Here is a 23,758-nt window from a genome sequence, read left to right as displayed (position 1 = left end):
CTCACATCCAGGGTGGGGTGTTTGTTTTTATTTGAGTGGAAAACAGAAACAGCAGTACAGCCTCAGGCCTTGACGGCGAATTTGCGGTTGGAGTACAGACGTGACTTCCTCTGCATCTTCTTGGTCATGAGGCCCTGTTCGTGCTTGGTCAGCTGCCGGCGGATGGCGCGGGTCTTCTTGGGCCTCAGGTCCAGGGGCTTGTACTTCTTACCCTGAACAGTGACGGGAATGGAGAGAGCGAGAGAGAGCACAAGTTACAGCAACACACGGCACGCTTCGCTATATGGCACCAGGTCAGCAAGTGAGGGCTGAATGTAACATTATTCACTTATAGTGCCTCAGAACCAAAGGTTGCTTTACAAATCAACATACCAGGTTCTCAAAAGTTCAACCTGACAGGGTCACCGGGTCTTGAATGTTTGTTCGCCCCCAATTAGACTGGACAATTTGCCAAAGAATCGAGGTCGTTGGAGCAGTAAAAACTGCAGTTGTGGAGCAAGTCTCAGAGACAGTTGCTCAAGCCTGCACCCAACAAGGCAGAGGACTTGCCCCAATTAGCCAGCAGTCACTACTGGCCAAGTGAAAGGGATATTTGCCACTCCGAGTTCACCTACACGTTGCAGCAGTTTCATTATCCAGGGCAGCTCAAGTATGACTGTGTTCCATGGGAACTGAACCTGTAACTTTGGTCGTGCTACCACCCTACTCCACTGGAGCACATTTTCCATCCCTCCATCTCATGTTGTTAATGCCAAAAAGCCATTTACTGGGACCCAAAGCAGGATTCCTTAGTGAATCAAATGACTTCAGCCCAAAGTAACAAACTATCCAAGAGGAAGCTCGTTTACATCCAGCTCTCAGTGTGAAGTTATCTGGCTAAGTAAGAAACCCTAATTTGTCCAAAAAAAACCAAAACAAACCCCTTTAGCAGTCAAGAATCCTGGGATAAACTTGACCCACAATCATCCAACCAAACAGAATGAAACTGTAGGCTGTCCACAACAGATGAGTGTCACAGAGACTCTGCAGTGAGCAGCCTGCGGTTACTGTAGCAAGAGAATATTCACACCGTCTCCACAGACACAGGAGCAGGGCTGGGTGATCATCTTGCTTGAGTGCAGTGCCGCCTGCAGGCCACTCCATGCCACGGCGGTGCTTCGAGCGGCGAGTGGTCACTCCTACTGAGCTGTAATGAAGCTCAGCCAAGAATGTGTTGTTGTCAAGGCTGTGAAGCTCCAGCAGACCCGAAAGGTACCATTCACAGTGGACTCCTTTGCCAGCACCATGGTTGGCGTCTCCCCGTTGCACCTGCATACCTAGCGTCAGCCCTGGAACCCAATCAACCACCTGAGCACTGTTCAAAGTCAAGCCTGCTCCTCAGAAACACAGACCTTCAGACTGGGGGCCTACACTGCTCCTGGACTTTACTGCCCATCTTGCACTGGGTACTGAGGACATTTAGGAGCCGGACATGTCGGGACAGTTCAGACATGCTTTTGCTCACATTAGTAAATACGAGCATTGGCTTGTATTAGTGAATAGATGAGTTTCCTGGTCCCAGGCGAAAACTGCGCTCAGCAACCAATTACACCACCAATCTCCCCTGTCCGAAAAGCAATGTGCTAAAATCACAGGACTCACCTTGTAAAATTTCCTCAGATTCTCTTTCTGCGTCTGGTTGATGACAGTAAGAACTCTGGCAATGGACTTACGAACAACGCGGCTAGAAGCAAAAAAATTATATAAAAGTCATATATATGCACACACACAAACAAGGAACTATATAAAGTCAGCAAGCTCAACCAGAGAACCGCATAACCACTACTGAAACACTATCAACCATCAACTCAACATCAGTCCACAAAACTAACAAAATCAAAGTTCTCTGTTCAGCTTGGCGTTCACTGGCTCATCACATCAGGCAATCAACCTCTTTGCGAACCAGTACAGCAAGATTTTAATTTTCTAAACCTTAACATTCAAACATGAATCGTCAACCAGCTCTGCATCACTTGGGACGTCTGTGTTCAGTCCGTGTTGGTCAACAGCGCAGTGCTCACAAGATACTCACATCTTGGAGAGCTTGGAGGCCGCGCCACCGGTAACCTTGGCGACCCGGAGCTGAGACAGTTCCACCTTCAGGTCGTCCAGCTGTTTGAGCAACTCCTCCTTCTTCTTACCGCGCAGGTCTCTGGCCTTGATCTTTGCCTAAAGAGCACCAAACGTTCAGTACTTGCGGTCGCTTTGAAATAGCCCCAATTAGAAACGCTTTCCACTAACGGCGCAGCCTACACGAGCACAAAACGGCCCATACACAGAATGCTCAACTTCAGATAGTTGTCAAGCCTCCACGGCATCATAACTGGTCAAAAAACCAAGTCTCAAACGGCTGGCTAACAACATCACCCCACGGAACCGAAGACCTACACAAGCTACACTATTACTGACAGTGATGGGAAAGTAACATTAACACTACCGATCTCAGTGAGCTCTATAGTGCTCTACATGCCGACTAAACTCCTGCACAGCGACTCCATGCCGTTGCCGCACTTGTCTGTTAGCCTTAAGGGCACTAACATGAGTTTCCAGTCGCAGGATAAACGCTTCATTTGTGGCTTTATTTTTGTTAACAGGGTGGTGTTCCTCAAACGTAGGCGCCACGGTATTTCTACGAAACAAACGAAGCCTGACCACAACTTATCAGGCCAAGGGTGCCGCACTTTAACAGCTAAGCTAGAAGCTATGGCTAAGTGAATATTTACATATTAAACTCAACATTTTTAGGACCATCGCATAAAATATTTTACTCCAAGACTTAAGAATAGATCAGCCTGCATCCAGAACTCTCCCGCTGTCCAGTTTAACATATTAAATGGATGCGATTACATTGGATTGAAAGGTTCCCAGAAAATTCTCACCATTTTTCTCGATGGCTGCCACAAGAAAGGAAGTCGAAGGGGTCACGCGGTAACATCTACCGGGTTATGACGGAACGATCCATTATTAACGCGGGGGAGTAGTGGGGCGATGTCAACGGCAGCGGGAAGAATAATAGAATAACAGAATAATAATACATAAATTACAAATGAGAATTAAAAAAAATTATATGTGTGTGTATTTGAATTGCTTTAGTATACATTAAATTCACATTTGTTTTAATACTAAGGAATACGACTAAGAAATCGGTCTGAAAATCCGCTGTCAATACTGGAACACTTCAAAAGTTAATACACCGGATCATTCATTACTCCATTCACTCACACACTTACAATTGCATTAATTGAGTCAAAGTGGTCGTAAATAATAATGAGTATCGTATATAAACGGTCTGTGGGGGCGTCGTGCGCGTCTACGGCAGGGTTTGCTGTCGTTCACGCCTCTTCCTCCGTTAGGAGACATCATGGCGCTGAGCCGGACTCTCTACGGTTTACTCTTCAAAAAGACGTCGACTTTCGCCGTCACGATTATGGTGGGAGCCGTCGTGTTTGAGCGAGTGTTTGACCAAGCTGGAGACGCGTTGTTTGAGGGTTTAAATCGAGGGGTAAGTAGCTAGTTACGCTTCTCAGTTGGTCTGAATTGAATCCGTGTCGGCCGTAGTTAAAGGCTGACCTTACAAAGGACGTGAGTAGCTTAGCTAACGTTAGGTTAGCTGACTCTAGCTCTCTTTATGCCTACAAGCTAAACCAGTTCATTTTATTTCCATTAATATTGTGAATGCAAATGGCTGGGTATACAATTATTATAAAAAGAGCGACACACACAGCCTGTTATGTGGACTATTGGACGTTCAGCGGAGTTATCTTAGCTAGTTAGCTAACTGCGGCTAACTTGGATGAAGTCGCTGTCTAATGGACCTCGGGACAGTGTATTAGCTTATCATTGTTTTTTTTATTGCTACTTTAGAAATTGTGGAAACACATTAAACACAATTATGAGAAGGAGGAATAACCGGGACGTTAAGCGTCCATCGTTCCTGAGATAATCAACCGACTTTGACCGCGTTCTGTCTACCATGTCGGATCATCACCATTCAGACGTTGCAGGACTGGAGACTTTCTCTGACGATCGTGGACTCATCGCCCCCCTCTTGGATGCTGTGCATTATGCCGCGTGTTCCCCACAGTTTGTACTTGTAACCCTAAATTAAACCTGTGTTAAATCCAACAATGTAATGCTATTTGTGAGTCTGTGTGTCTGGCTGTAAGGCTACCTAGAGGGCTGAATTAATAAAAATATTAGAACCAGAAACATTGCAGTGACCTTTCGGGGCCTGTCAACAATTTTACTTCCAGGGGATTAAGCTTGTCCAACACACAGGTTGATATTTTCTCCATTACCAAAACCTCAGTCTTACGAGTGAGTCTCTGTTAATGCCAGTCAAGATTAATTTTCTTTCATGGGATTTGTTTTGGTTGCCTGTCATGAAGCTAAGCATGCAACAAGCTTTAGGTTATTTGCAGGAACACATGTGAATGTGGGCTTTGTTATGAATGAGCGTGTGAACCCCAGGACTAATTGTTTCCACTCCAAGGGGGGAAATGACAGTATTTAAGGAATGATTCTCCATAACAGGAGCCCCCCCCCCCCCTTTCCCATACATTTACTTTAGGTATCCTTCTTGCATCCCTTTGTCTCTTTTACATTTTTTTAAAATTTATTTTCCCCCTGAAGGTTCAAATGGCAATTGTATAGAATATTACCATTTTTAATTTGAATTTGTAATGCACATTTGTTTCTTTGTAATCATATAGCCATAATGCATTGAGTGTTGGTTACACTCTGGAACAGCTGTGTAATCGTGCCACACAGCCGATGTTAGAATAACATTAGAACAGAAAGCCTTTGCTAATGTCTCCCAAATGCTTACAGTTTCATATGCTGGTCTGATTTGTCCTACTCAACATTGCAGGTTCTTGTTGGATGGTTTGAAACTGGGCTCTGTTACTTAACGGGATAATGATGGGAATGTTTTGTATTTGTGTTCTCTCTTCCTTTTCCAAAGATATTTTTGTTTTAAATTTTGGAGCTGTTATTATTGCCTCTCCCTCAGTTTCCTTAGATGGACCTATTTTTTTTTTCCCACTGTAGACTCATGAAAATGGGCTGTATTGTAAGGGTGTGAATTTGGCCAACGGGGGGCAGCATTGCAACGTAGTTGAAGCAAGGTTAGAACCACTTGCCAGAACTCCCATTCGCAACACCAAGCTCCAGCTAGCTTTTTGTGCAGGTCTTTTTGCACTTGTTGGACGAAGACGAAGGTCAGTAACCCAATGCAGAACTGATGTAATCGATCCATGCCAGTCATCACCTTAAATACACAACCATTTGGATAAGAACAGGAGCTGCTGTGGACCTACAGGATTCGATAACGGCCTCTGAAGAGCAGGTAAATACTAGTGAAAGTGCAAAAATGAGTCAGCTGACGTGCTGCAAAAAAATTGGTTCATTTTTTTACATGCAGTGTCTGGGGGGGGGGGTACTAGGCAACTAATTATTAAACATGGAATATATATATATTTAATTCCATCAACCCTTGTACCAAACAAGGGTGTTCGTAGCCAAGACCAGGGCTTTTCCAAGTAGCAATCCTGCACTGAGCACCAGCCTAATGAGCTATGGCCTTAGAAGAGCTGTTGGAAGACAGTTTTACATCTTTAGTGACAATATACATCACATTACCCTCTCCTTCAGGAGATGATGCTGTCATTCACACATTATTTTGTCTTTATGGTATTTAGCTGATTCTTTTATTCAAAGTGACTTACAATTATGACTGAATCCAATTTGGGTGGTTAAGGGTCTTGCTCAGAGCCCCAACCTGGCAGGGGTGGGGCTTGAACTGACCACCTTCTGATTGCTAGTCGGGCACCTTAACCACAGAGTGACCACTGCCCGATTATTATTACATCATCTTCTCTTTCTGGGAGAGCTAACAGAAACCAGAGCGTATTTTGCTTAGGGGTGTGAGTCTGACCCTGGATGCAGAGTGAGGCACGTGCGGAAGGTGTGAAGTGGAGCAGTTTCCTCCCTGGAGGACAGGGAATTGTGATGGAGACTGTCACCTCAGAGGGATTAATGTGCATACTGGCTTCGCATTTATTTTGGCAAGTTTTACACCGCATGACCTTCCGGGCGCAACCCTCCATTTATCCAGACATTGGCTGGGTCTATTAGGACAGTTTCAAAAGGCTCACGCATAAGGGCTATGGAATAGGAATAGTAGCAGATAGTCTGATTAGGTTTTCTGGTCAGATGGCATGTATGAAGAGAGTCACAGTAATGAGCTATGTCAGTTTTCAAACCTGGCCAAAATAAATTTTGTAGCATGTGTTTCCGTATGTGATACCTGTGTGTCCAGACAAGCATTTTGTCATCAGCCAAAGTTAAAACTTACAAAAAGTGAACTTTATTTATATAGTGCTTTTTGGATATCTGGGTCCAGATCATTAATAATCGAGCCAGTGGTGACAGTGGTAAGGAGAAACTACTGGGGGGAATTAAGGAAAAAACCTTGGATTAAGACTGAAAAGAGAACCCATCCTCCTCAGGCAGCTGAGCTTGTAACCAGTTCATGTTTAATTGGGTTAGGCCAATTGGATATCGTAATAAATTGTATTATCCTAATAATAAATGTAAAATAATAAAATATTGCTGTCCAACTTGAGTGCAGAGGATGATTAACAGTCTTATACCTGAACTACTCTATCTGCCCCACATTGTTATGGCAGGTGCAAAAAGAATAATGCTGAGAAATGACTGGGAAGCACCAAAGTCATTCAGAAACGTTACAAGTTATCCATTTGACATAATTGGACACGAAACCTTGATCCCTTCAGGACGTTTCTACTTACCACCATCACCACTAGTGTGCTCACTGGAGCATGCGTAAAGCTGCTGTGTGACAATGCATGTTGTAAGAAGTGATCATTTAAAAATAAATACAATTTGACTTTGACTATGTACTTTGTTTTTACTTTAACACTTGACAATCGCAATGATTTGCATTAATGAAAACCCTCATGAGTTTCTTTAACAGGCACACCAGATTTTAGATTCTTTTCTGAAGCACTTTCAATAAATTGTATCTCTTTATGAGTCCACAGCTTCCATTGCAAATTGCCAACAGGAATGCAGCTTTGTTATATATATAAAGAGGCTGTCAAAGAGTCACTATTTTGACTTTTTCTTTTTGCTCTAAACAGATTTTTATGGCTCTTGATCTTGGAGTCTAGCTTTGGTAGAAAAAGGCATGCAGTGACTATAATCTTTTGTATGTGTGTCTGTTTCTATGCTGGTTCTGTGGTTCTGGAAGGATGTTTCTGATGGTGGTGTATGATATGATCAAAAATACTACTGTTGTTTTGATGATAGTAACATTTTAAATTGTACATTTTCCAGAAATTGTGCAAAAGCCAATGTAGTAGAACAGCCTTTGCATATCTTTGTTTTCTTTGTTTACAAGTAGTTTTTTAAAATTGACTAAAATGTAGAGCGTTAAAAGTCACGTCTGGATTAACTGTAAAGGCGGTGTAGGCTGCCATGAAGCTATGACACATCCAGGCCACTAGATGTCAGTGTAATCGCTGTTTCATAATGTGAATTACAATCATTGGGAATCATTGACACATTCCTCCTATAAATTCTGGTACCAGAAAAAAACTTGAGGGTGGGATTCACAAACAAAAACTATATTTCAGCTGTGGTCAAGCGTCATTTTTGTGTTCATACTGCATGTTTATTCTCTTAGTTTATTTAGTTTTACTTTTACATCAGACTTAGTGTAGACAAACAATTCTGTTGCTGCACACTGAACTATTCATTATTCTTTCATTGTTTTTATATTCTGTATATAAAATCTTTATTTTAGTGGGGGGCCAAATATTCCATACCTTTTAAAACCAAATAGCATTGAGAAACACGCCTAGAAGCACATGCATCACTGGATTATGTCTGTATAAACGACCAGTGGCTTGTGTGTTCTCCGAAGTCTGACGAGTGAATGGTGACTTCTCGAAGTATGAGCGTCATCGGGTATTAACTTTTTTTATCTGACAACTTACAGGTCCAACTACTGATATGCCCCCAGTCCACACTTACGGAAGAATGATACTATAAAACAGAGGGGGGAAAATGCGTTTTTCAAACAAGCCAGACCGGTCGTAGATCACAAACAGATGTGTCAACTTTCAACGCAGGCGCACTGCGGGATCAGTGACAAGATTTTAATGGCTAGCCTTGGTGTGTGCTTATGAAGTACTGGCTAGTCTTCAGTATGTCAATATTTTAGGGTAACAGCACTCGTGTTTTAAAAACACACTGGAGGTAGAGGATATCGGGTTATTGAATTCGATGTAGCGAAGTTCACGGCGAGGGTTTCCCTCTCCTTTACATTCATTGCTCATATACAGAAAAATTATATTTACTCACAACAGACTGTCCTACAGGTGAGATGAGGCAGGATTGTGCATAAAATGCACATGTCGTAGCATGTTATAAAACACATTCTGTATAGTTTAGGTACAATGTCGACGTTTTAATGTACGAAAGTCTGCTCTTGGCGTTCCAGTGACTTAACATCAGCCCCGTAGCATAACCTGTGCGATGCGCGTCAGGCACAGCCCGCCAATCTCCTTCTCGCGTGGCAAAACAGATTTGCATGTTCTGGAACGCGCGTTTCTTAAGCAACGTCACCAAACTTGCTCGCGGTTCAGACGGTTTCGCCCGCGCGGAGCAGCGTGCAGCGGCCGCGATGTCGCACGCCAGAGCAGTGCCGGCTCTAGCCAGGGTCAGCTCGCGCAAACGGACTCGCGTGACCTTTGCGACGAAACGATTCCGGTCGTCCGGAGCGTCGACCCGAGCGAAGGAGAAAAACGAGGTGCCGGCGGTGGACCCCGCGTGCACGCTCGTGGAGCGAAGGTGCGAGGTGGATTTGATCAGCACAGGAAGCTCTCGCGCGGCTGATGGGGCGAAAAAGGTCTGCGTGGACTTCGATAACACGCGCGAGGCTTACAAGAGCAAAACCACGCTCGAGCTGCTGCGAAGTCTGCTGGTTTTCAAACTCTGCACATTTGACTTCGTTGTCGACAAGAACAAGGAGGTGAGGGTTTTTGTTTTGCTTTTTTTTTTTCGCGATCTTGGCAAAAATCGTATTGCGATGATATTGTTGCTTGTAGCTGTTTTGATTGAAGTCGCAATGTGACTTATTCAAATCAATTCATTAACTAAGGAAAAAATACGCGAATGAAAAATCTTAAGAGTTTGCGTGGGCAGGGCCATGAACTTCAGTTCAATTGTTCAAATAAAGATTTTAAATCATTTAATACATTATTGCTCTCATTATTTTCTGTCAGCTGATGGACCTGAGTAAGAGGCTCTTTGGCCAGCGCGTTTTCGAGAAGTTGATGAAGATGACGTTTTATGGGCAGTTTGTGGCGGGGGGAGACCAGGACTCCATTAAACCCTTGATTGAGAAGAACCAGGCGTTTGGCGTCGGATCTGTGCTGGACTACAGTGTGGAGGAAGACCTCACCCAGGAGGAGGCTGAGAAGAAGGAGATGGAGTGAGTGTGGTAGCTCAGAGCGGAAGGGACTTTTAAGGGTATTCACAGTGTTCGGGCAATTATTTCATTAGGTCGGCTTAGTACTAGAACTTGGTGCTTAGTGCCAGTCAGTGAAGACCTGCGGTAGTCCTGAACAACGGTCTGACGACGGTCTCCGGTCTAAGCTTTAAAGTGTGCCAGCCATCATAGCAGAGCTGGGATTAAACCGGCCAGGTCGGCACCAGACTACTGTTACCTATCCGACCTGTTGAAAGATCAGCTCTGGTGGTCCTGAGCGGTGGCCGGATGTCTCTGCCTGTCCCTCAGGGAGGTGTTGTCTATTCCTGGCTCACGACCATATTGGACGATGTTCAGCTGGCGCTCAGAGAGAACTAAGGCCGATATGATACTGTCTCTGAAATGGAGCTGCAGTGTGACTGCATTATTAAGGCCTGGGATCAGGTCTCAGCTGATGCAGTTTCCTTGTAACCACGTGGATTTTCTTCACCGAAAGTGGTGAAGCAACATCCTGACAAATTCTTTGAAGCTTTTAAAATCTTGCTAAACATGCTTTACAGTTTGCCAATTTGTCCTTTTAAAATGGCTTTCAAACACTAAGATATCATAGTACAAGCATGTCCTTTTAAATGGTGGTGGGGGGGTGGAATTGGCCATGGAAATGGAAACACAAGCTCTTATCTCCTGATTGGTACTTATGGACAAGGCCTCCTCTTTGATTGGCTGATTATGGAGGCAAGAGTTTACACCCCCCTCGTGCCCTTTCCTGGTCACATGAGTGTAAGGGAGTAGTATGTTCCAGCACACCCCCAGAGATCGTGTTATGTAAGGTGTTTTGGGTAAATTGAGATGTGGAGTGTATATAGTTTGATGTTTATTTTGCCACTGCATTAATCTGAGCAGCTCAACTGCTGCGCGTGTGCGTGAGAGAGACAGGGAGCCAGACTATTTATGATTTTTTTTTTAAAAACCCGCTTGGAAGAACGTTCCACACATCTACTAAGAGAACCTCTGAACTTAACAAACCTCTCAAAACAGTTGCTAAAGGAACCTTTGTTCAACACTTTTGTATTTTTCATGATTAAAAGATGATTAATGGCTTCAATGGAGCAGCAGAAAATGTTGGGTTTACCAGAGAAATGGCTGTGCTTAGATGTACATTTGTAACCCTATTTGCAAACACCAGTTAAACTGGATTCTGGCCAAACTATTGCTGGTGTGATTCCATGTGGTGAACACACATGCGTGTGAGCAGAACCACACACACTGCACATTTGTGTCTCAACTTCAAAAGTGAACGTGGTTGGGGAAACATTCTCAACAAGAAAATGTCATCAGGCACTTCAGTGAAAGAAGGTGAAGTATATACAGCGAAGAACATATGGGTGGTGGCGTTTTTAAATAATGTTATCAGGGCTTTAGCGTTATCTGCTGTTCTCAAACACGCAGTGACGTGGTACCCTGTTCCCGGGGCCATTACAGAGACGCACAGCGCCCTGAGAATTTGCACATAGTGGTGGGGGTTAAAGTTTAGGCACATGTTCAGTCCCGTGGCTAACTTGCAGAGGGCTTGGGGGGGCTCTGAGTTTGAGCTGCCACAGTCATTCAGATGCTCAAAAATGCTCTAAAGTAGAACTGGGCTGCTGGAGTTCTAGAGTGCAGGAAGCAGCAATAAATCTAGAGGGCATACTGAATTAATTAATCAATTAAATAAAAACTAGGGTTGCCATCGGGACCATCCGATTCAATTTCCTCCTAAACTCTGCCAGTAGCTGCAGTTCATTGCTTCCAGAACCCATTCCAGAGCTCAAGTAGCTCCAACACTGGGTTTGATGGGGGCGCTGCTTGGCAGGGAGGCTGAGAAGGAGAACAACACTGTGTTCCCGAGAGCACCGGACTGGGCTCAGAGCAGCCGGTTCTGACCAGCTCGGCTGCGTTACTTCCCCGGCCTGTCACGCCAGTACGGGGTAAAGAGGGCTTTGTTGGCTCTGCCGGAGTGTGGGCCTGGCCTTGTCTGGCAGAACCGCAGTGTGTGTGTTTGGTGGAGGGTCTCTGCACGGTGTGCGTGTGTGGGCAGCAGGTCTGGGAGGGTTACAACTGTTTGATAAGTGACACCTGCCTTACAATGACACGAAACACATTTCCCCACTTTCTCGCTCTCTCTCTCTCTCTCTCTTTTTCTCTCCATTTTTGCAGTTCCTGTGTCTCTGAGGCTGAAAAGGAAAATCATGGTATGTACGTTTTACCATTTTATAGTTAATTTCAAATCGCTGTGTGTTTGCGCGCACTTGTTCGTGCAAGACGTGGGTCAAGTTGACAAATATGACAAACTATGGTGTCTTTAAGGAAGCATCACATAGTCGAGTAGTTGATTGTATAATGGCTGTATTGCATGCAGTCTGACCCGAGATTCGCCTCTACCCTGGTGTGTATTCTAGTTTTGGTCCATGTGATCGTATAGTTTTTACACCCGTGTTAAAGAAACGGGGACAATGGCATGAACTTTGCGTTGGATGGTGCCTAATTGGGTCACATCTCATGTTGGCTTACATATTGGGGTACGTTCATGCTGTAATTTCTCAGTGTTTATAGGCTCTGAGCACTTAACCAAATGCAAGTGGAACAAGGAGGTAAAGATGAGATCTCGCCGCAATCTCACTGTAATCTCAGCATGATGATGATATCGTGATCTCGCCGCAATCTCACTGTAATCTCAGCATGATGATGATATCATTTACCTCGATGAAGGCCATGTGCATCACCCAGAGGCAGGCAGGTTGTATGTGCCAGCCAAGCTCTAGAGCAGTACGGAGACTGGGATTCCGGGAGTGGCGCTTTCGCGTTGGCAGAGGAACGTCTCATGTCCTCAGCAGTGCCGTCTAACTCGCCGTAAAACTACAGTCCACTGCCAGTGCAAACCTCGCAGACGGAATTCACTGTCCTTGATGATGAGTTTCAACGCTATGGAGTTGTTCTCCTTAGTCTTCAGCTTCCCAGGGTCTTATTGTCCACACTGATTAATTTTTTTTATTACACCAGCTGACTAGAAGTCTCCAGGTCCGTAGTAACTGCCATGGTCTGAGCATGTTCAGACAGGTTAACGCGCATGTGGAAGTCTTTCCTGAATCCCTCTCTGGCCCTTCCTGCTGATTTCAGAGCAGAAGACGTTCTAGATGCGACTGATTGTTGAATAGACCTCTTCTGATCATAGTCGTCATCTCATCATGAGCCGTTTAGCTGATTTGCTTTTTTGCTTTTTAAGCAAATGACAGTTAGGACATAAAGTACAAAATCTATTACTAAAATATAACTAAAAAAACTAATATGTAGAAACTAAACAATACTTTGTTTTGCTCTGAGACGCACGCAATTTTGTAGGGCACAAGTTTAGTCCCTGTCTGCTGAGGTGCATTGTGGGAATTAATAGGTGATGATCATTCCAGCATCCTACAAGGGGACGCCCTACAGAAGGGCTGCGTCCCCATTTAGTTGTTCGGCATATGGAGCATACGGCAAACATGTCTGACTCGCGTTTGGATTGTTGCTGTGGAAACGCAATACCGGGTACTGATGCCTGTACGAAGGTGCGGTGGTCGTGCAGCTCGCTCACGGTCCGGCGCGTGATTGGCTGTCGCACAGGGGTGGATCACCGGGAGAAGAAGTACAAGGCCCACCGGCAGTTTGGCGACCGGCGGGGCGGTGTGATTAGCGCACGCACCTACTTCTACGCTGACGAGGCCAAGTGCGACCAGCACATGGAGACTTTCGTCAAGTGCATCAAAGCATCTGGTGAGTCCAGCCCTGCATGCGTCTTCATTTACACATGATTTGGTCTGAAATAAAGCAACTTTTTTTTAGCTCTTGAAGTTAAGTGTGTGTATGTTGCAGCTGGGAGCTCTGTGGATGGATTCTCAGCCATTAAGATGACTGCGCTGGGTCGACCTCAGTTCCTGGTAACGTTCTCTCTCTGTCTGTCTGTCTTTGTGTTTCCTGTCTGTTTGCCTGTGTGCACGCGCGTGTGTTTTGATCATTTTCTCCACCAGGAAGGTACAGCCTGTTCATCTCTCTCTCTCTGTGCGTGTGTGTGTGTGTGTGTGTGTGTGTGTGTGTGTGTGTGTGCTGAACACCCTGTAGCTGCAGTTCTCAGAGGTGCTGGTGAAATGGAGGCATTTTTTTAGCCTGCTGGCCGCCCAGCAGGGGAAGGACGGCATGGCTGTGCTGGACCAGAAACTCGAGCTTGAGCAGCTCCAGGTATCTGACCTTCACAACTCTTCATGAGCATTCCAGAGCGCAAGCTTTCGTTAGGTCTTTGTAAGCCTTTAAGCAGGCTTCTTTGTTCATTGATTTAAGTTTTGTCTTAAGTGCCTTAGCAGTGCCCGTTTAACACACTGTTCTCTTGTTTCTTTAGGAGAATTTGGCTAGTCTGGGAGTGGGAGCCAAACAGGACATCGAGAACTGGTTCACTGGAGAGAAACTGGGATCTTCTGGGTAATGGAGCTCTCTGCTATCAGCTTAGTTACATTTACACAGAATGTTTCTGTGGGCATAGTCTTTCAACTGTGTGTGTGCGTGGATGTGTGTTCGCATGTGTAGGACTATAGACTTGTTGGACTGGAATAGCCTCATTAATGACAGAACAAGAATCTCCCACTTGCTGGTGGTGCCCAATGTGGAGGTAAACAAATACCAATACAGTACCCACACACACACACACACACACACACACACACGTACCAAACCAGTACAGTACCCACACACACATTCAAAAGCTATTGACCTTATTTGTGTGCATTTGTGTGTGTTTGTATGTATGCATGTTTTTTTATTTATTGTGTGTGTGTGTGTGTGTGTGTGTGTGTGTGTGTCTCTCTGCAGACCGGTCACCTGGAGCCTCTGCTGAGCAGGTTTACTGAGGAAGAGGAGCATCAGATGAAGAGAATGCTACAGCGGATGGACATCCTGGCCAAGGTTTGTGTGTGTGTAATTTTATATTTTTATATATATATATATATATATATATATATATATATATATATATATATATATGTGTGTGTGTGTGTGTGTGTGTATGTTTGGGTGTGTGTGTGTATAGTGTGTCTGTCCTTCCCCTGTGGAGTGATGGCTCTTCAATGATCTGTGTACATCTGATGATCAAACAAAGCTGTCTTTTAATCTTGCTCTCTGACGCACTACTCTGTGTGCGTGTGCGCGCGTCCTTGGAGCGCCTGTGCATTGTAGCCGGTCATGGTGTGACGAGTCAGACGCTGAGCTGGGGATGTTATCTTCTGTCTCTGTGGTCATTCAGGCGTCATATGGTCATCCATGCGTGCACATTCTGTTTTTGCTGGTGTGGTAATATCATGGCTGTATGTCTGTACTCTCCTGAAATGTGTGTATTCCTTTCTGTTATGATTGTGTGTGTGTTCAGTTTTTAGGTCAGAGCTTGTTTGACCACTTATCTTACTTTCACCTTCTCTGTCCGTCACTATGACGACCGATAGCGATGGAATCGACCCCAGAACTGGGGCCTCGTTTCAGGTTTAATTGCCACCACGGCAGTGACTGAAAATGCACGTGGCTGTTTCCGTCCTCTTTTTCCCATTTCCAAGGCGCTGACGCCAGTGTCTGGCGTCTCTTTGCCCTTGGACGTCTGGGACTGTTGGCGCTGTCTCTGAGCACCGTGGTCGTGGGGCTAGCGTAGCTGTGCGGGGTTTTTTTTGTTTGTTTGTTTTGGTTTTTTTTCCTGGCGTGAGTTCAGGACTGGAGGTGGCCCGTGCGCCGATCCTGACGCCGCCCCCAGCGGGGGCATCTAAAGCGAAGCGGTTAAAGTCACCTAACAGCATTCCTCTGATGTTTTTGTTAAAGATTTGTTGATTTTTCCTGGTTCATATGCTTCAAGACCGTATCTCGGCACCCCACAGAGGCGCTGCAGTGTGTTTGTGTGTGCGCTTTGTAGCGGACTGGGGGTGGGGGGGGGGGGGTTCAAATTATGTAACTGCTGTGTGTGTATGTGTGTGTTACAGCATGCAGTTGAGAGCGGGGTAAGGTTGATGGTGGACGCTGAGCAGACGTATTTTCAGCCCGCCATCAGCAGACTCACCCTGGAAATGCAGAGGATCTTCAACACCCATAAACCCATCATCTTCAACACCTACCAGTGTTACCTTAAGGTATCTCTCACACACACACACACACTGTGCACACAGACCTCTGATCTTCCCCCTTGTTAAACCCTTAATGCAGGACCAGTCAGCAATTCCTGGGAACATTTAGTTGCAGTTATTGCTGCAAAGGGGAGTCACAACAGATACTAAAAATACACACACAAGCGCGCACATACTCATAATCTTCGCGTACTGACGTTAATCTAGAATAAAATGCATGAACACACAATTAAATAATCTCGTTAGATGTACAGCAGGCTACGAGACTGTATTGCTGCACCTCGCAAAGTAATGTCCTTGCGTGTATGTGTGTGCAGGAGGCCTATGATAATGTCATGGTGGACATGGAGCTGTCCCAGCGGGAGGGCTGGTATTTTGGCGCCAAGCTGGTCCGCGGCGCCTACATGCACCAAGAGAGGCAGCGGGCGGCTGAGATCGGCTATGACGACCCCATCAACCCCGACTACGAGGCCACCAACAGAATGTACCACAGGTACAAGCGCACCCGCCACTGCAAACCTCCCGCGTCTCGCGTCTCGGTCCCTCCGTCCTGTCCTGCACAGGCCGCAGGACTTCCCGCCAGGTTGCGCGTGTCCGTCAGAGGCCGGCGATTCACAGCAGAGCTCGTGCTGACCGCAGCTGCTTCTGTTCGGGTGTGGTCAGGTGTCTGGAGTACGTCTTGGAGGAGATCGACCGCAACAGGAAGGCTAACGTGATGGTGGCATCGCACAACGAGAACACCGTCACATTCACGCTGCAAAAGTGAGTCTGGGGCAAACGTCTTAATATGCTCAGAAACGAAAATGGCTTCCAGTAATGATATTATTCTGTTTGTGTGTATGTGTGTGTGTGTGGGGGGGGGTTGTGGCGTTTTTTTTTCCTTGGTTTTCCACACACAGGATGAATGAGATTCGTCTCTCTCCGAGGGAGAATAAGGTTTACTTTGGCCAGCTGCTGGGGATGTGTGACCAGATCAGCTTCCCTCTCGGTGAGCACTCTGTCGTCTGTCCCACGGGTTGTCATTGTTAAGAGGCTGAGTAACAACCTGCGTGGACCTGGATTGTTTTGGATGCCACTGTGTTGTTGAAATGGACTGGTCATTCTGGGGTTAAAACCCTCTGTTGACCTCAAAGTGGCACGCAGTAGCTGTCTAGATACTAGGAGCATATTTTAGGATTTTTTTAAAACAAAAAATGACAATTACAGGTATCTGAAGGGATTCACAAGAAAAAATATTGTGTGTGTGTGTGTGTGTGTGAGAACAGGTCAGGCTGGGTTCCCCGTGTATAAATATGTCCCGTATGGTCCTGTGAATGAGGTGATCCCATACCTGTCCCGCCGGGCGCAGGAGAACCGAGGCTTTATGAAGGGCTCGCAGAGAGAGCGCAGCCTGCTCTGGAAGGAGCTCAAACGCCGCCTCTTCAGTGGCCAGCTGCTCTACAAGCCCATCTATTGAGGAGCTGCTCTACCATACTCCAGCCTGCCAGGGAGTTGCTCTACAGCCCACCTGAAAGGAGCTGCTTCATTATAGATTGTGCTGTTGAGGAGCTGCTCCATTGAAGCCTTCTGAGGAGATTCTTTATTGTAGACCAGTCCACTAGCAATCTGCGCTATAAACCAGTCTGAACAGCTGCTCTGTTATTGCTCTATTAGTCTCCTGAGGAACTGCTCTATATACTAGTCTTTGAGAAGCCTCTCTGTTATAGACCAGTGTCCCGGGGAGCTGCTCTGTTATACACCAGTGTATTTTGGGTCTGTAGACCAGGCTAATGAGGGTGTGCTTGGTTCTAAGGGTTGTTTCACTCACACACACACACACTCAGTAGCTGTGCTATGCTTTGATGACTTTCTTGCAAAGAAAAAGGCTTCTGGTTGTCTTGTTTAATTTAATCCAGTCACATTATTCAGTACACACATGCATACTCTAAGACCACGGCGTAGCAGTGGGATTGTACTGTAGTAAAGTAAGGAAAAAAACTCTCTAGCCACTACTACTCACATCTGCCGTAAGCAGGTGTGTGTGTGGGGGTGTGTTCGTCTGTTCTCTTCATGCTCCCTCATACGGCTCTCACATAACTCGCACGTCCTCACCCAGAGCCTAAAGTCAAGTGAACAGTGTTTTAACTGCGCTCTCATGTTTTATTAGTATTATTATTGTAATTACCCATAGTAGCGGTAGGGGGTGGAGTCTGCTGTTCCCGCGCTTCGCGGGGCCAGGAGGCTCGCAACGTTGATGCATAAATTTCCAGGCAAAGCCACGAGAAGAGAGCGACTTTCTGAGGGAGATGAATGAATTGCACTCTGGTGAAGTTTAGTGCGTTGAACTTTTATTCTATTTTGCTTATTTATATTTTTGCTGGGAGTATCAGGTAGATAAGTGAAGGGGTTTTAGGTATTCGTGAGGAGACTGGTGGTGAGTGAAAATGTTGTGGAATGCAGAACATTTTAGGATTTAATGGTGTTAGGAACAGGCTTTGTGAATTGAAGTGTTTGTTTTGTGTGTTATGACAGGTATTATAAAATGTAGTTGATTTAAGAAAAAGCTATTTTAGCTGCATTCCATTTTCTTGTTTAAAATATTACAGGTGGTAAAAGATTTTGTATTTTAATGTAAAAATAATTCGGGGAAAGGATTTTAAAGTCAATGACAATCATGATTTGGGTTCATTTTTCCTTTTATTCTTTATTTTTGGGTCGTCTGTGTTTGCTGAATTACTGCGTTCTATAGTTGCAGCTTATTTCTGTATGCAGGGTGGTTTGTGTCTTAATTGTACGAAACCTAGAGTAATTAAATGAATAGTCACAAGAGTGTTGTGTAAAATAAATAAAAGCTATTTTTGGATATGTCGGCTTTTTTTATAACACCTTCGCATTATTTATAACTTTCTTCGGAGGTTGTGAAGCCTGAACGGATTAAAAATGAATGAGGTTTATATAAAGCAAAACAAACGGTTCCCTGTATTGTCTAAATAACCGAAGATATAAAATATACACAGGCGTTCAGACGGGATATCACATCGTAAAATTAGTCTATATTCAGAATATGTTCATATTTAAAATTCTTGCACAAAAATAGACATCTAAGAGGTTGACGGGGAAAAACCCCGTTATACCGCCATCTAGTGCTCACGTTTCGTTAAGGCGGGAAAAGGGCAGACGCTTAGATACTGGTAACCGGTTTGGGAATAAACACGTTACGGCAGTTACATAACTACATGGAATTTACCTTTTCATTAATTTGGAATGCCAAGTTTATTAATACATTTCAAAACAACAACGAAAACGACGTTTGTTCCAAAGTCTAATGTGGAACGCTAAGGTGCTGAGGTTTGCTTTTCGGACGAACCATTTAGGTGTTGCACACAAAGCGGAAATGTTGGCAGCATGGATCTTGCATGGTGTAGAAATGGTACGATAAATTCTCGGGGCTTTATTAGTATCTAAAGCGTTTTTATCTAATTATTTTAGTAGCTGACACATTCTTTTACATCGTCACATTTCTCCACAAGGCCGTTTACATATTCTCTCTTATCATCGCTTTCGTAGGAAAAATAACTTAAAAGTTCACTTAGATGAATGTTAGTCAACTTGCTAGCTAGCTATGTAGGTAGAAACTTCACCGCTAAACCATATTTGGTTTTCTATCTTGCGCTAAAAAATTTTTTTGTCACAGTCTAAAATGTCCAAAGCGAAGCCAAAAGAGCAGGTGACGGCTGTAGATTGCGAAACAAAAAAACAAACTAAAGACATTGACGGGAAAGACAAGAAAAAAAAGAAACACTTTTTCAAGCGTGTGGAGAAGAAGCCTAAAGAGGCGAAGAACAGCGTACCTTTACCTCCTAAAGATGCCCTGGAGTTTTCTGCAAACTGGAAGAGGCTTCTTGGAGTAAGTTATGGTGTGCCGGAAAGTTCGTGGTGTCTGTAGGCATGCAGTCCGTGTAGCAGTTCGTGCGTTTTGTCGTTCGCTGTAGGCTACGTGTACAAAACTGTCCAGTGGTATGGAAAAGGGGAAGATGAACGCTGAACGTTAGCGAAATCACAGCAGCAGTAAACACGATGTACGTCCGTCGTTGTACATTATGTCGGAATTAGAAGAATGTCTGTAGAATAAGAATAATTTATGTCCAATGACCCACCAGGGCTAGGGAGTCTTCTCTACAAAGAGTTGGTGTGGTTGCACGTTTTTGCTCCAGTCAAGCAGGAGCACATCACAGCTGATTAGTTTCATCTCAATTTCCCCCCAAAGTTTGGCTAAATCCACAGCACAAAAAAAAAAAAAACCCACACAGGGCAATGGACAGCCGTTGCAGTGTCAGATAGACGTGCTGCGTTGTACGCATTAAGGCAAGTTTTTCCACATTGCAGATTCTCAGCTCAGAGGAAGCGGTCAAGACGCAGCAGAACGGTGAGAAGGAGGTGAATTCCAAAGCGAAGAAGCCTCCCTCAGCAGTGAGTAAAGACCCGCGTTCAGCGCAAAGGCCAGACAAAGGCCTGCGTCAAGCGGAGCGCGGGCCGAAAGGCGCCGCTAAGATACCCTCACCTGACACAAAAAGGGAGAGGCTAGCAGAGTCTAGGGACCAGCAGAACGGGGACGGTCCCTCGCAGCGCCACAAGCACAAAGCTGAGAAAAGGAAAGCAATGGACGCATACGTGCAACCGGGGAAATGGACGAACAAAAATAAGAGAGTTGAAGAGGAAAAGAAGCCAACAGAGTGCGTATCTGAGCTCGTTTGCTGTTGTCGGTGGAGACTAAAGCCCGTCAGAGGGGCCGTTTTTGTTTCTTTGCCTGCCATGTCAACATGGTTTCACGCTTCAAAGCATTATGGTGAACTGATGTGTAGAGAGATGCACTGCTGTTTTCTGGCCGCCTGTTTTGCATTACAGTTGCATCATGTGCTCTTGGTGTTGGAACAGGCCAGTCTGGTTAGACCATCTTTGTAGGGTTGTGACGTCCTGACCGTGCCATTTTCTGCCTAGGCCGGATATTTGGTTTGACGACGTCGACCCCGACGACATCGAGGCCACGGTAGGGGCGGAGGCTGCAGACGTCGTGAGGAAGAGGAGCAGCGTGGCAAGTATCGAGAGGGTGCTCATCAAGGAGCACGCCTTCGAAGGGTATGGCCTGAAAACACTCCTGCTAGATTTGGTGCACAGAACAACTACTGTTGTCTGGCCTGTGGGATACTTACTACTGTTGCAGTGTCGGCAGGAATGGCCTCCTTTTAAACGGCCTTGATCAGATGTTGCCAACCCTCCTTCTGGAGATCCTTCAGGTTTCACCTCCCACCCACCTGTTAGTCAAGGAATTCTGACGCCAGGAACTGGATAAATCGGATATGATTGCTTAGAGCTGCAGCTGTGGTGGGAGATCTCCAGAAGAAGGGTTCTTTGGGACTAGATCAGACCTTGAGTTCCTGTAAAGAGAACCTGACTCATCTTACCGTAGCCGTTTCTAGTCCAGTGTTGAGAAATATCAAGATGAGACTCATGTCCTGGTTTTAATACCAAGAGAATGAATACTTGGTGCCAACAGCTGTGAGACCACCTCTGACCTCAAGTGCACCTTCGTTCTCACCTGTGTGTCTCCTCCTTTCCGGTCATCGTGGCGACGGGCAGACTGACGCGCGCCATCGCCGTCGACTGCGAAATGGTGGGGGTGGGACCGGATGGCGAGGAGAGCATGCTGGCGCGGGTCTCCATCGTCAATCAGTTCGGGAAGTGCCTCTACGACAAGTACGTGCGGCCAATGGAGCCAGTCACCGACTACCGGACCGCCGTCAGTGGCATTCGGCCCGCTGACATCGAAAACGGTGAGCGAGAGTGGAGCGATGGCTCGTCCCCGCCGACACCGCAGTCCTAGGAGCGCTCATGTTCAAGTTTACAGTATTTAGCGGACGTCTTGTCCAGTGCCATTACAGTTGTGCTATGTGCTGGTACTTTTAGGCCAGAGTCCAAGGGTACAATTAAGCTAGAACAATGGAGAGTAGACGCAAGGTCATATAACAAAGCAGATATGATACTTTATTTCTCTCTCCCCTTTTTGCAGTCCTTAGTCTTCCATTAAGACCAAGCACACCTCTTACATCTCACTAAACACATCGAACACATTGTGTTTTTATTCCTTGAAAAGTGATATATAATGACGATATGTTGTATTTATGTATAATTATGCAATATAAAGGTTTATTTCACTGGTGGTGTTGCTATTGAGCTACCGTGTGTTTCTCAGGGGAGGACTTCAAGACAGTACAGCAGGAAGTGGCTCAGATTCTGGAGGGACGAATATTAGTGGGACACGCCATACATAATGACTTAAAGGTACAGTGTACCACGGTGACTTAAAGGCACGGTGTGTCAGTCTATGCAAGCTGGAGTTATTCTAAAACTCTGCACCTCCATTCACGTTTGTGTAGATTTTGTTGTTGGACCACCCAAAGAAGATGATCAGAGACACACAGAAATACAAGCCATTTAAGAAGATCGCAAAGGTAGTAAGAGTTTCACCAATGGAGAAAGCTGACATTGTTGTCTCTGTACACCACGGCGTGTTTTGCATGGTGCTCTCTCTGTTTGTTTATCTCTCTCTCTCTCTCTCTCTCTCTCTCCACCCACCCCCTCATCCGGGTCTCAGAGCGGACGTCCTGCGCTGAGGGTTTTGTGTAGGGAGGTCCTGAACGTGAAAGTGCAACAGGGTGAACACTCTTCCGTACGTATTTCTATAACTGTGGGAACACAATTCTCTCACACACACACACACACACACACACACACATATACACTCACAATCATTTCTCCCTCAGAAACCACTTTCAGCTCACATCACTCCGAGCACCTGTGAAATGTTGAAATCCATTAGAAGAGCGCTGTGTGTATCTGGAGCAGGTGTACAGGGTGTGTGCGTGCGTGTGTGTGTGTGTGTTCGTGTTCCAGGTCCAGGATGCCCAGGCCACCATGCGCTTGTACACGCTGGTAAAAAAGCAGTGGGAGGCGGAGCTTAAAGCCAGCATGGGCCAGAGAAAAGACCCAAAGAGCCCTCGCAAACCAAGGGCCAAAACGGACCCGGGAAAGGCTCAGACACAAACCAGAGAGACCCATGACCAGTGAGACCAGGGACAGAGCTGCAGCTGACCTCAGGACCGCTGGAACACGAACTGCACAAATTCCCCACAGTCCTGTGGTTGAGCAGTAAACAGACTGAGAGGCGGAGCAGTAAACTGATTGAGAAGCGCAGTAAACTGAGAAGCACAGCACAGCACTGTTCTGGGAGCAGAACTGGTGTCGACACGCAAATCCATTCCGGCACCTTCTGGTTTTTTTCCAATCAGATAATTGCAATTCTGAAAGTTCCAGTGTTGTGCCAAGCAGGGGTTCCTTTCACTGGTCTGATGTGGTGTCTTTGCTCTCGTGTGGGATTTGACTTTTGTGCGTCACTCCTATCTGCTGATCCTCAGATCATTATTTCATATGCAACTGTGTGCGCATGTGCTGTGCATGTTGCGGGATTTGGCGTCGGTGCAGCCCATGGTGGGATTGTGTAGATTTGCACGTGGTTGTTTGGTAGCTTTCTTCTATATGAGTCTACCATGTTTCTCCTTTCATACCAAGGGAGTTCTAATTATGCTTCTTGTGACATATTTAGCACAACATTTGTACATGTTGAACATCTGAATCCCGGACTGCCTTCTAAGAATTCTGTCTTCATTAGACACAATGTGTTTGTTATATTAAAACCAATATTTGACATTTTACATTGGACTACCTCCTTTGGTTGAGATACAGATATTTTATATACAGACATTTTATGGTATTAAGTCCTGCATTAAGCCATTCACCTTAAATATATCTGGAGTGAAGATACAGCAGTTCAGTGGGATTGAAAGGAATACGTGACGCATGCACTGCCAATGTCCAGTGTGTGTGTGTGTGTGTGTGTGTGTGTGTGTGTGTGTGTGTTTTTCTACACTTTGGCTTTTGAAACCGTACAGTCTGAGCTGTGAGCTGGTCTGGCATTTCGACATTAACACTAATGCCCATAGCA

At 45.5% G+C, this 23,758-nt stretch overlaps 4 protein-coding genes across 5 annotated transcripts; 3 read left to right on the top strand and 1 right to left on the bottom strand.

Annotated features, from left to right (window-relative positions):
• Positions 1 to 8: 8 nt before the first annotated feature.
• rpl35 (ribosomal protein L35) lies at positions 9 to 3,048 on the bottom strand. The gene is made up of 4 exons (XM_027032684.2): positions 2,919 to 3,048; positions 2,072 to 2,208; positions 1,642 to 1,723; positions 9 to 212 (listed from the first exon to the last, which is right to left on the bottom strand). The coding sequence occupies exons 1-4, from the start codon at positions 2,919 to 2,921 to the stop codon at positions 63 to 65; spliced, it is 372 nt and encodes a 123-aa protein (XP_026888485.1). The 5' UTR covers positions 2,922 to 3,048; the 3' UTR covers positions 9 to 62.
• Positions 3,049 to 3,360: 312 nt separating this feature from the next.
• On the top strand, positions 3,361 to 4,167 carry uqcr10 (ubiquinol-cytochrome c reductase, complex III subunit X). Its single transcript, XM_027032686.3, has 2 exons — positions 3,361 to 3,541; positions 3,904 to 4,167. Exons 1-2 carry the CDS (start codon positions 3,401 to 3,403, stop codon positions 3,946 to 3,948), a joined length of 186 nt encoding a protein of 61 aa, XP_026888487.1. The 5' UTR covers positions 3,361 to 3,400; the 3' UTR covers positions 3,949 to 4,167.
• Positions 4,168 to 8,698: 4,531 nt separating this feature from the next.
• Positions 8,699 to 18,562, top strand: prodha (proline dehydrogenase (oxidase) 1a). The gene is made up of 14 exons (XM_027032671.3): positions 8,699 to 9,097; positions 9,351 to 9,559; positions 11,753 to 11,787; positions 13,196 to 13,345; positions 13,445 to 13,509; positions 13,691 to 13,807; positions 13,965 to 14,044; positions 14,150 to 14,231; positions 14,432 to 14,524; positions 15,580 to 15,726; positions 16,038 to 16,213; positions 16,384 to 16,482; positions 16,620 to 16,708; positions 16,986 to 18,562. The coding sequence occupies exons 1-14, from the start codon at positions 8,750 to 8,752 to the stop codon at positions 17,174 to 17,176; spliced, it is 1,881 nt and encodes a 626-aa protein (XP_026888472.2). The 5' UTR covers positions 8,699 to 8,749; the 3' UTR covers positions 17,177 to 18,562.
• A 438-nt stretch (positions 18,563 to 19,000) lies between these two features.
• Positions 19,001 to 23,468, top strand: rexo4 (RNA exonuclease 4). 2 transcript variants are annotated; one of them, XM_027032673.3, is made up of 8 exons: positions 19,001 to 19,129; positions 20,086 to 20,432; positions 20,698 to 20,835; positions 21,337 to 21,530; positions 21,950 to 22,038; positions 22,134 to 22,208; positions 22,352 to 22,426; positions 22,651 to 23,468. In XM_027032673.3, the coding sequence occupies exons 1-8, from the start codon at positions 19,025 to 19,027 to the stop codon at positions 22,822 to 22,824; spliced, it is 1,197 nt and encodes a 398-aa protein (XP_026888474.3). In that variant the 5' UTR covers positions 19,001 to 19,024; the 3' UTR covers positions 22,825 to 23,468. The 2 variants fall into 2 exon arrangements, with proteins under 2 accessions (XP_026888474.3, XP_026888473.2); XM_027032672.3 differs by having other exon boundaries at positions 19,074 to 19,606.
• Positions 23,469 to 23,758: the final 290 nt, after the last annotated feature.

Source organism: Electrophorus electricus, chromosome 21 (genome assembly GCF_041902795.1).
Source record: "Electrophorus electricus isolate QZ-2024a chromosome 21, ASM4190279v1, whole genome shotgun sequence".
Classification (NCBI taxonomy): domain Eukaryota; kingdom Metazoa; phylum Chordata; class Actinopteri; order Gymnotiformes; family Gymnotidae; genus Electrophorus; species Electrophorus electricus.
The sequence above is the reverse complement of the archived record's forward strand: the minus strand, read 5'-3'. Positions and strand labels throughout refer to the sequence as shown.

Bases quoted from the DNA above. Each gene is read 5' to 3' on its own strand.
- rpl35 (XM_027032684.2), bottom strand. The intron at 1,724-2,071 runs GTGAGTATCTTG...TTTTGCTTCTAG, and splicing joins GCCTCCAAGCTCTCCAAGAT to CCGCGTTGTTCGTAAGTCCA. The intron at 213-1,641 runs GTGAGTCCTGTG...GTCACTGTTCAG, and splicing joins ATCTGAGGAAATTTTACAAG to GGTAAGAAGTACAAGCCCCT.
- uqcr10 (XM_027032686.3), top strand. From the start codon at position 3,401: ATGGCGCTGAGCCGGACTCTCTACGGTTTACTCTTCAAAAAGACGTCG. The intron at 3,542-3,903 runs GTAAGTAGCTAG...TTGCTACTTTAG, and splicing joins TTGAGGGTTTAAATCGAGGG to AAATTGTGGAAACACATTAA.
- prodha (XM_027032671.3), top strand. From the start codon at position 8,750: ATGTCGCACGCCAGAGCAGTGCCGGCTCTAGCCAGGGTCAGCTCGCGC. The intron at 13,346-13,444 runs GTGAGTCCAGCC...TGTATGTTGCAG, and splicing joins CAAGTGCATCAAAGCATCTG to CTGGGAGCTCTGTGGATGGA. The intron at 16,483-16,619 runs GTGAGTCTGGGG...TTCCACACACAG, and splicing joins GTCACATTCACGCTGCAAAA to GATGAATGAGATTCGTCTCT.
- rexo4 (XM_027032672.3), top strand. From the start codon at position 19,400: ATGTCCAAAGCGAAGCCAAAAGAGCAGGTGACGGCTGTAGATTGCGAA. The intron at 21,531-21,949 runs GTGAGCGAGAGT...TGTGTTTCTCAG, and splicing joins GCCCGCTGACATCGAAAACG to GGGAGGACTTCAAGACAGTA. The intron at 22,039-22,133 runs GTACAGTGTACC...ACGTTTGTGTAG, and splicing joins CCATACATAATGACTTAAAG to ATTTTGTTGTTGGACCACCC.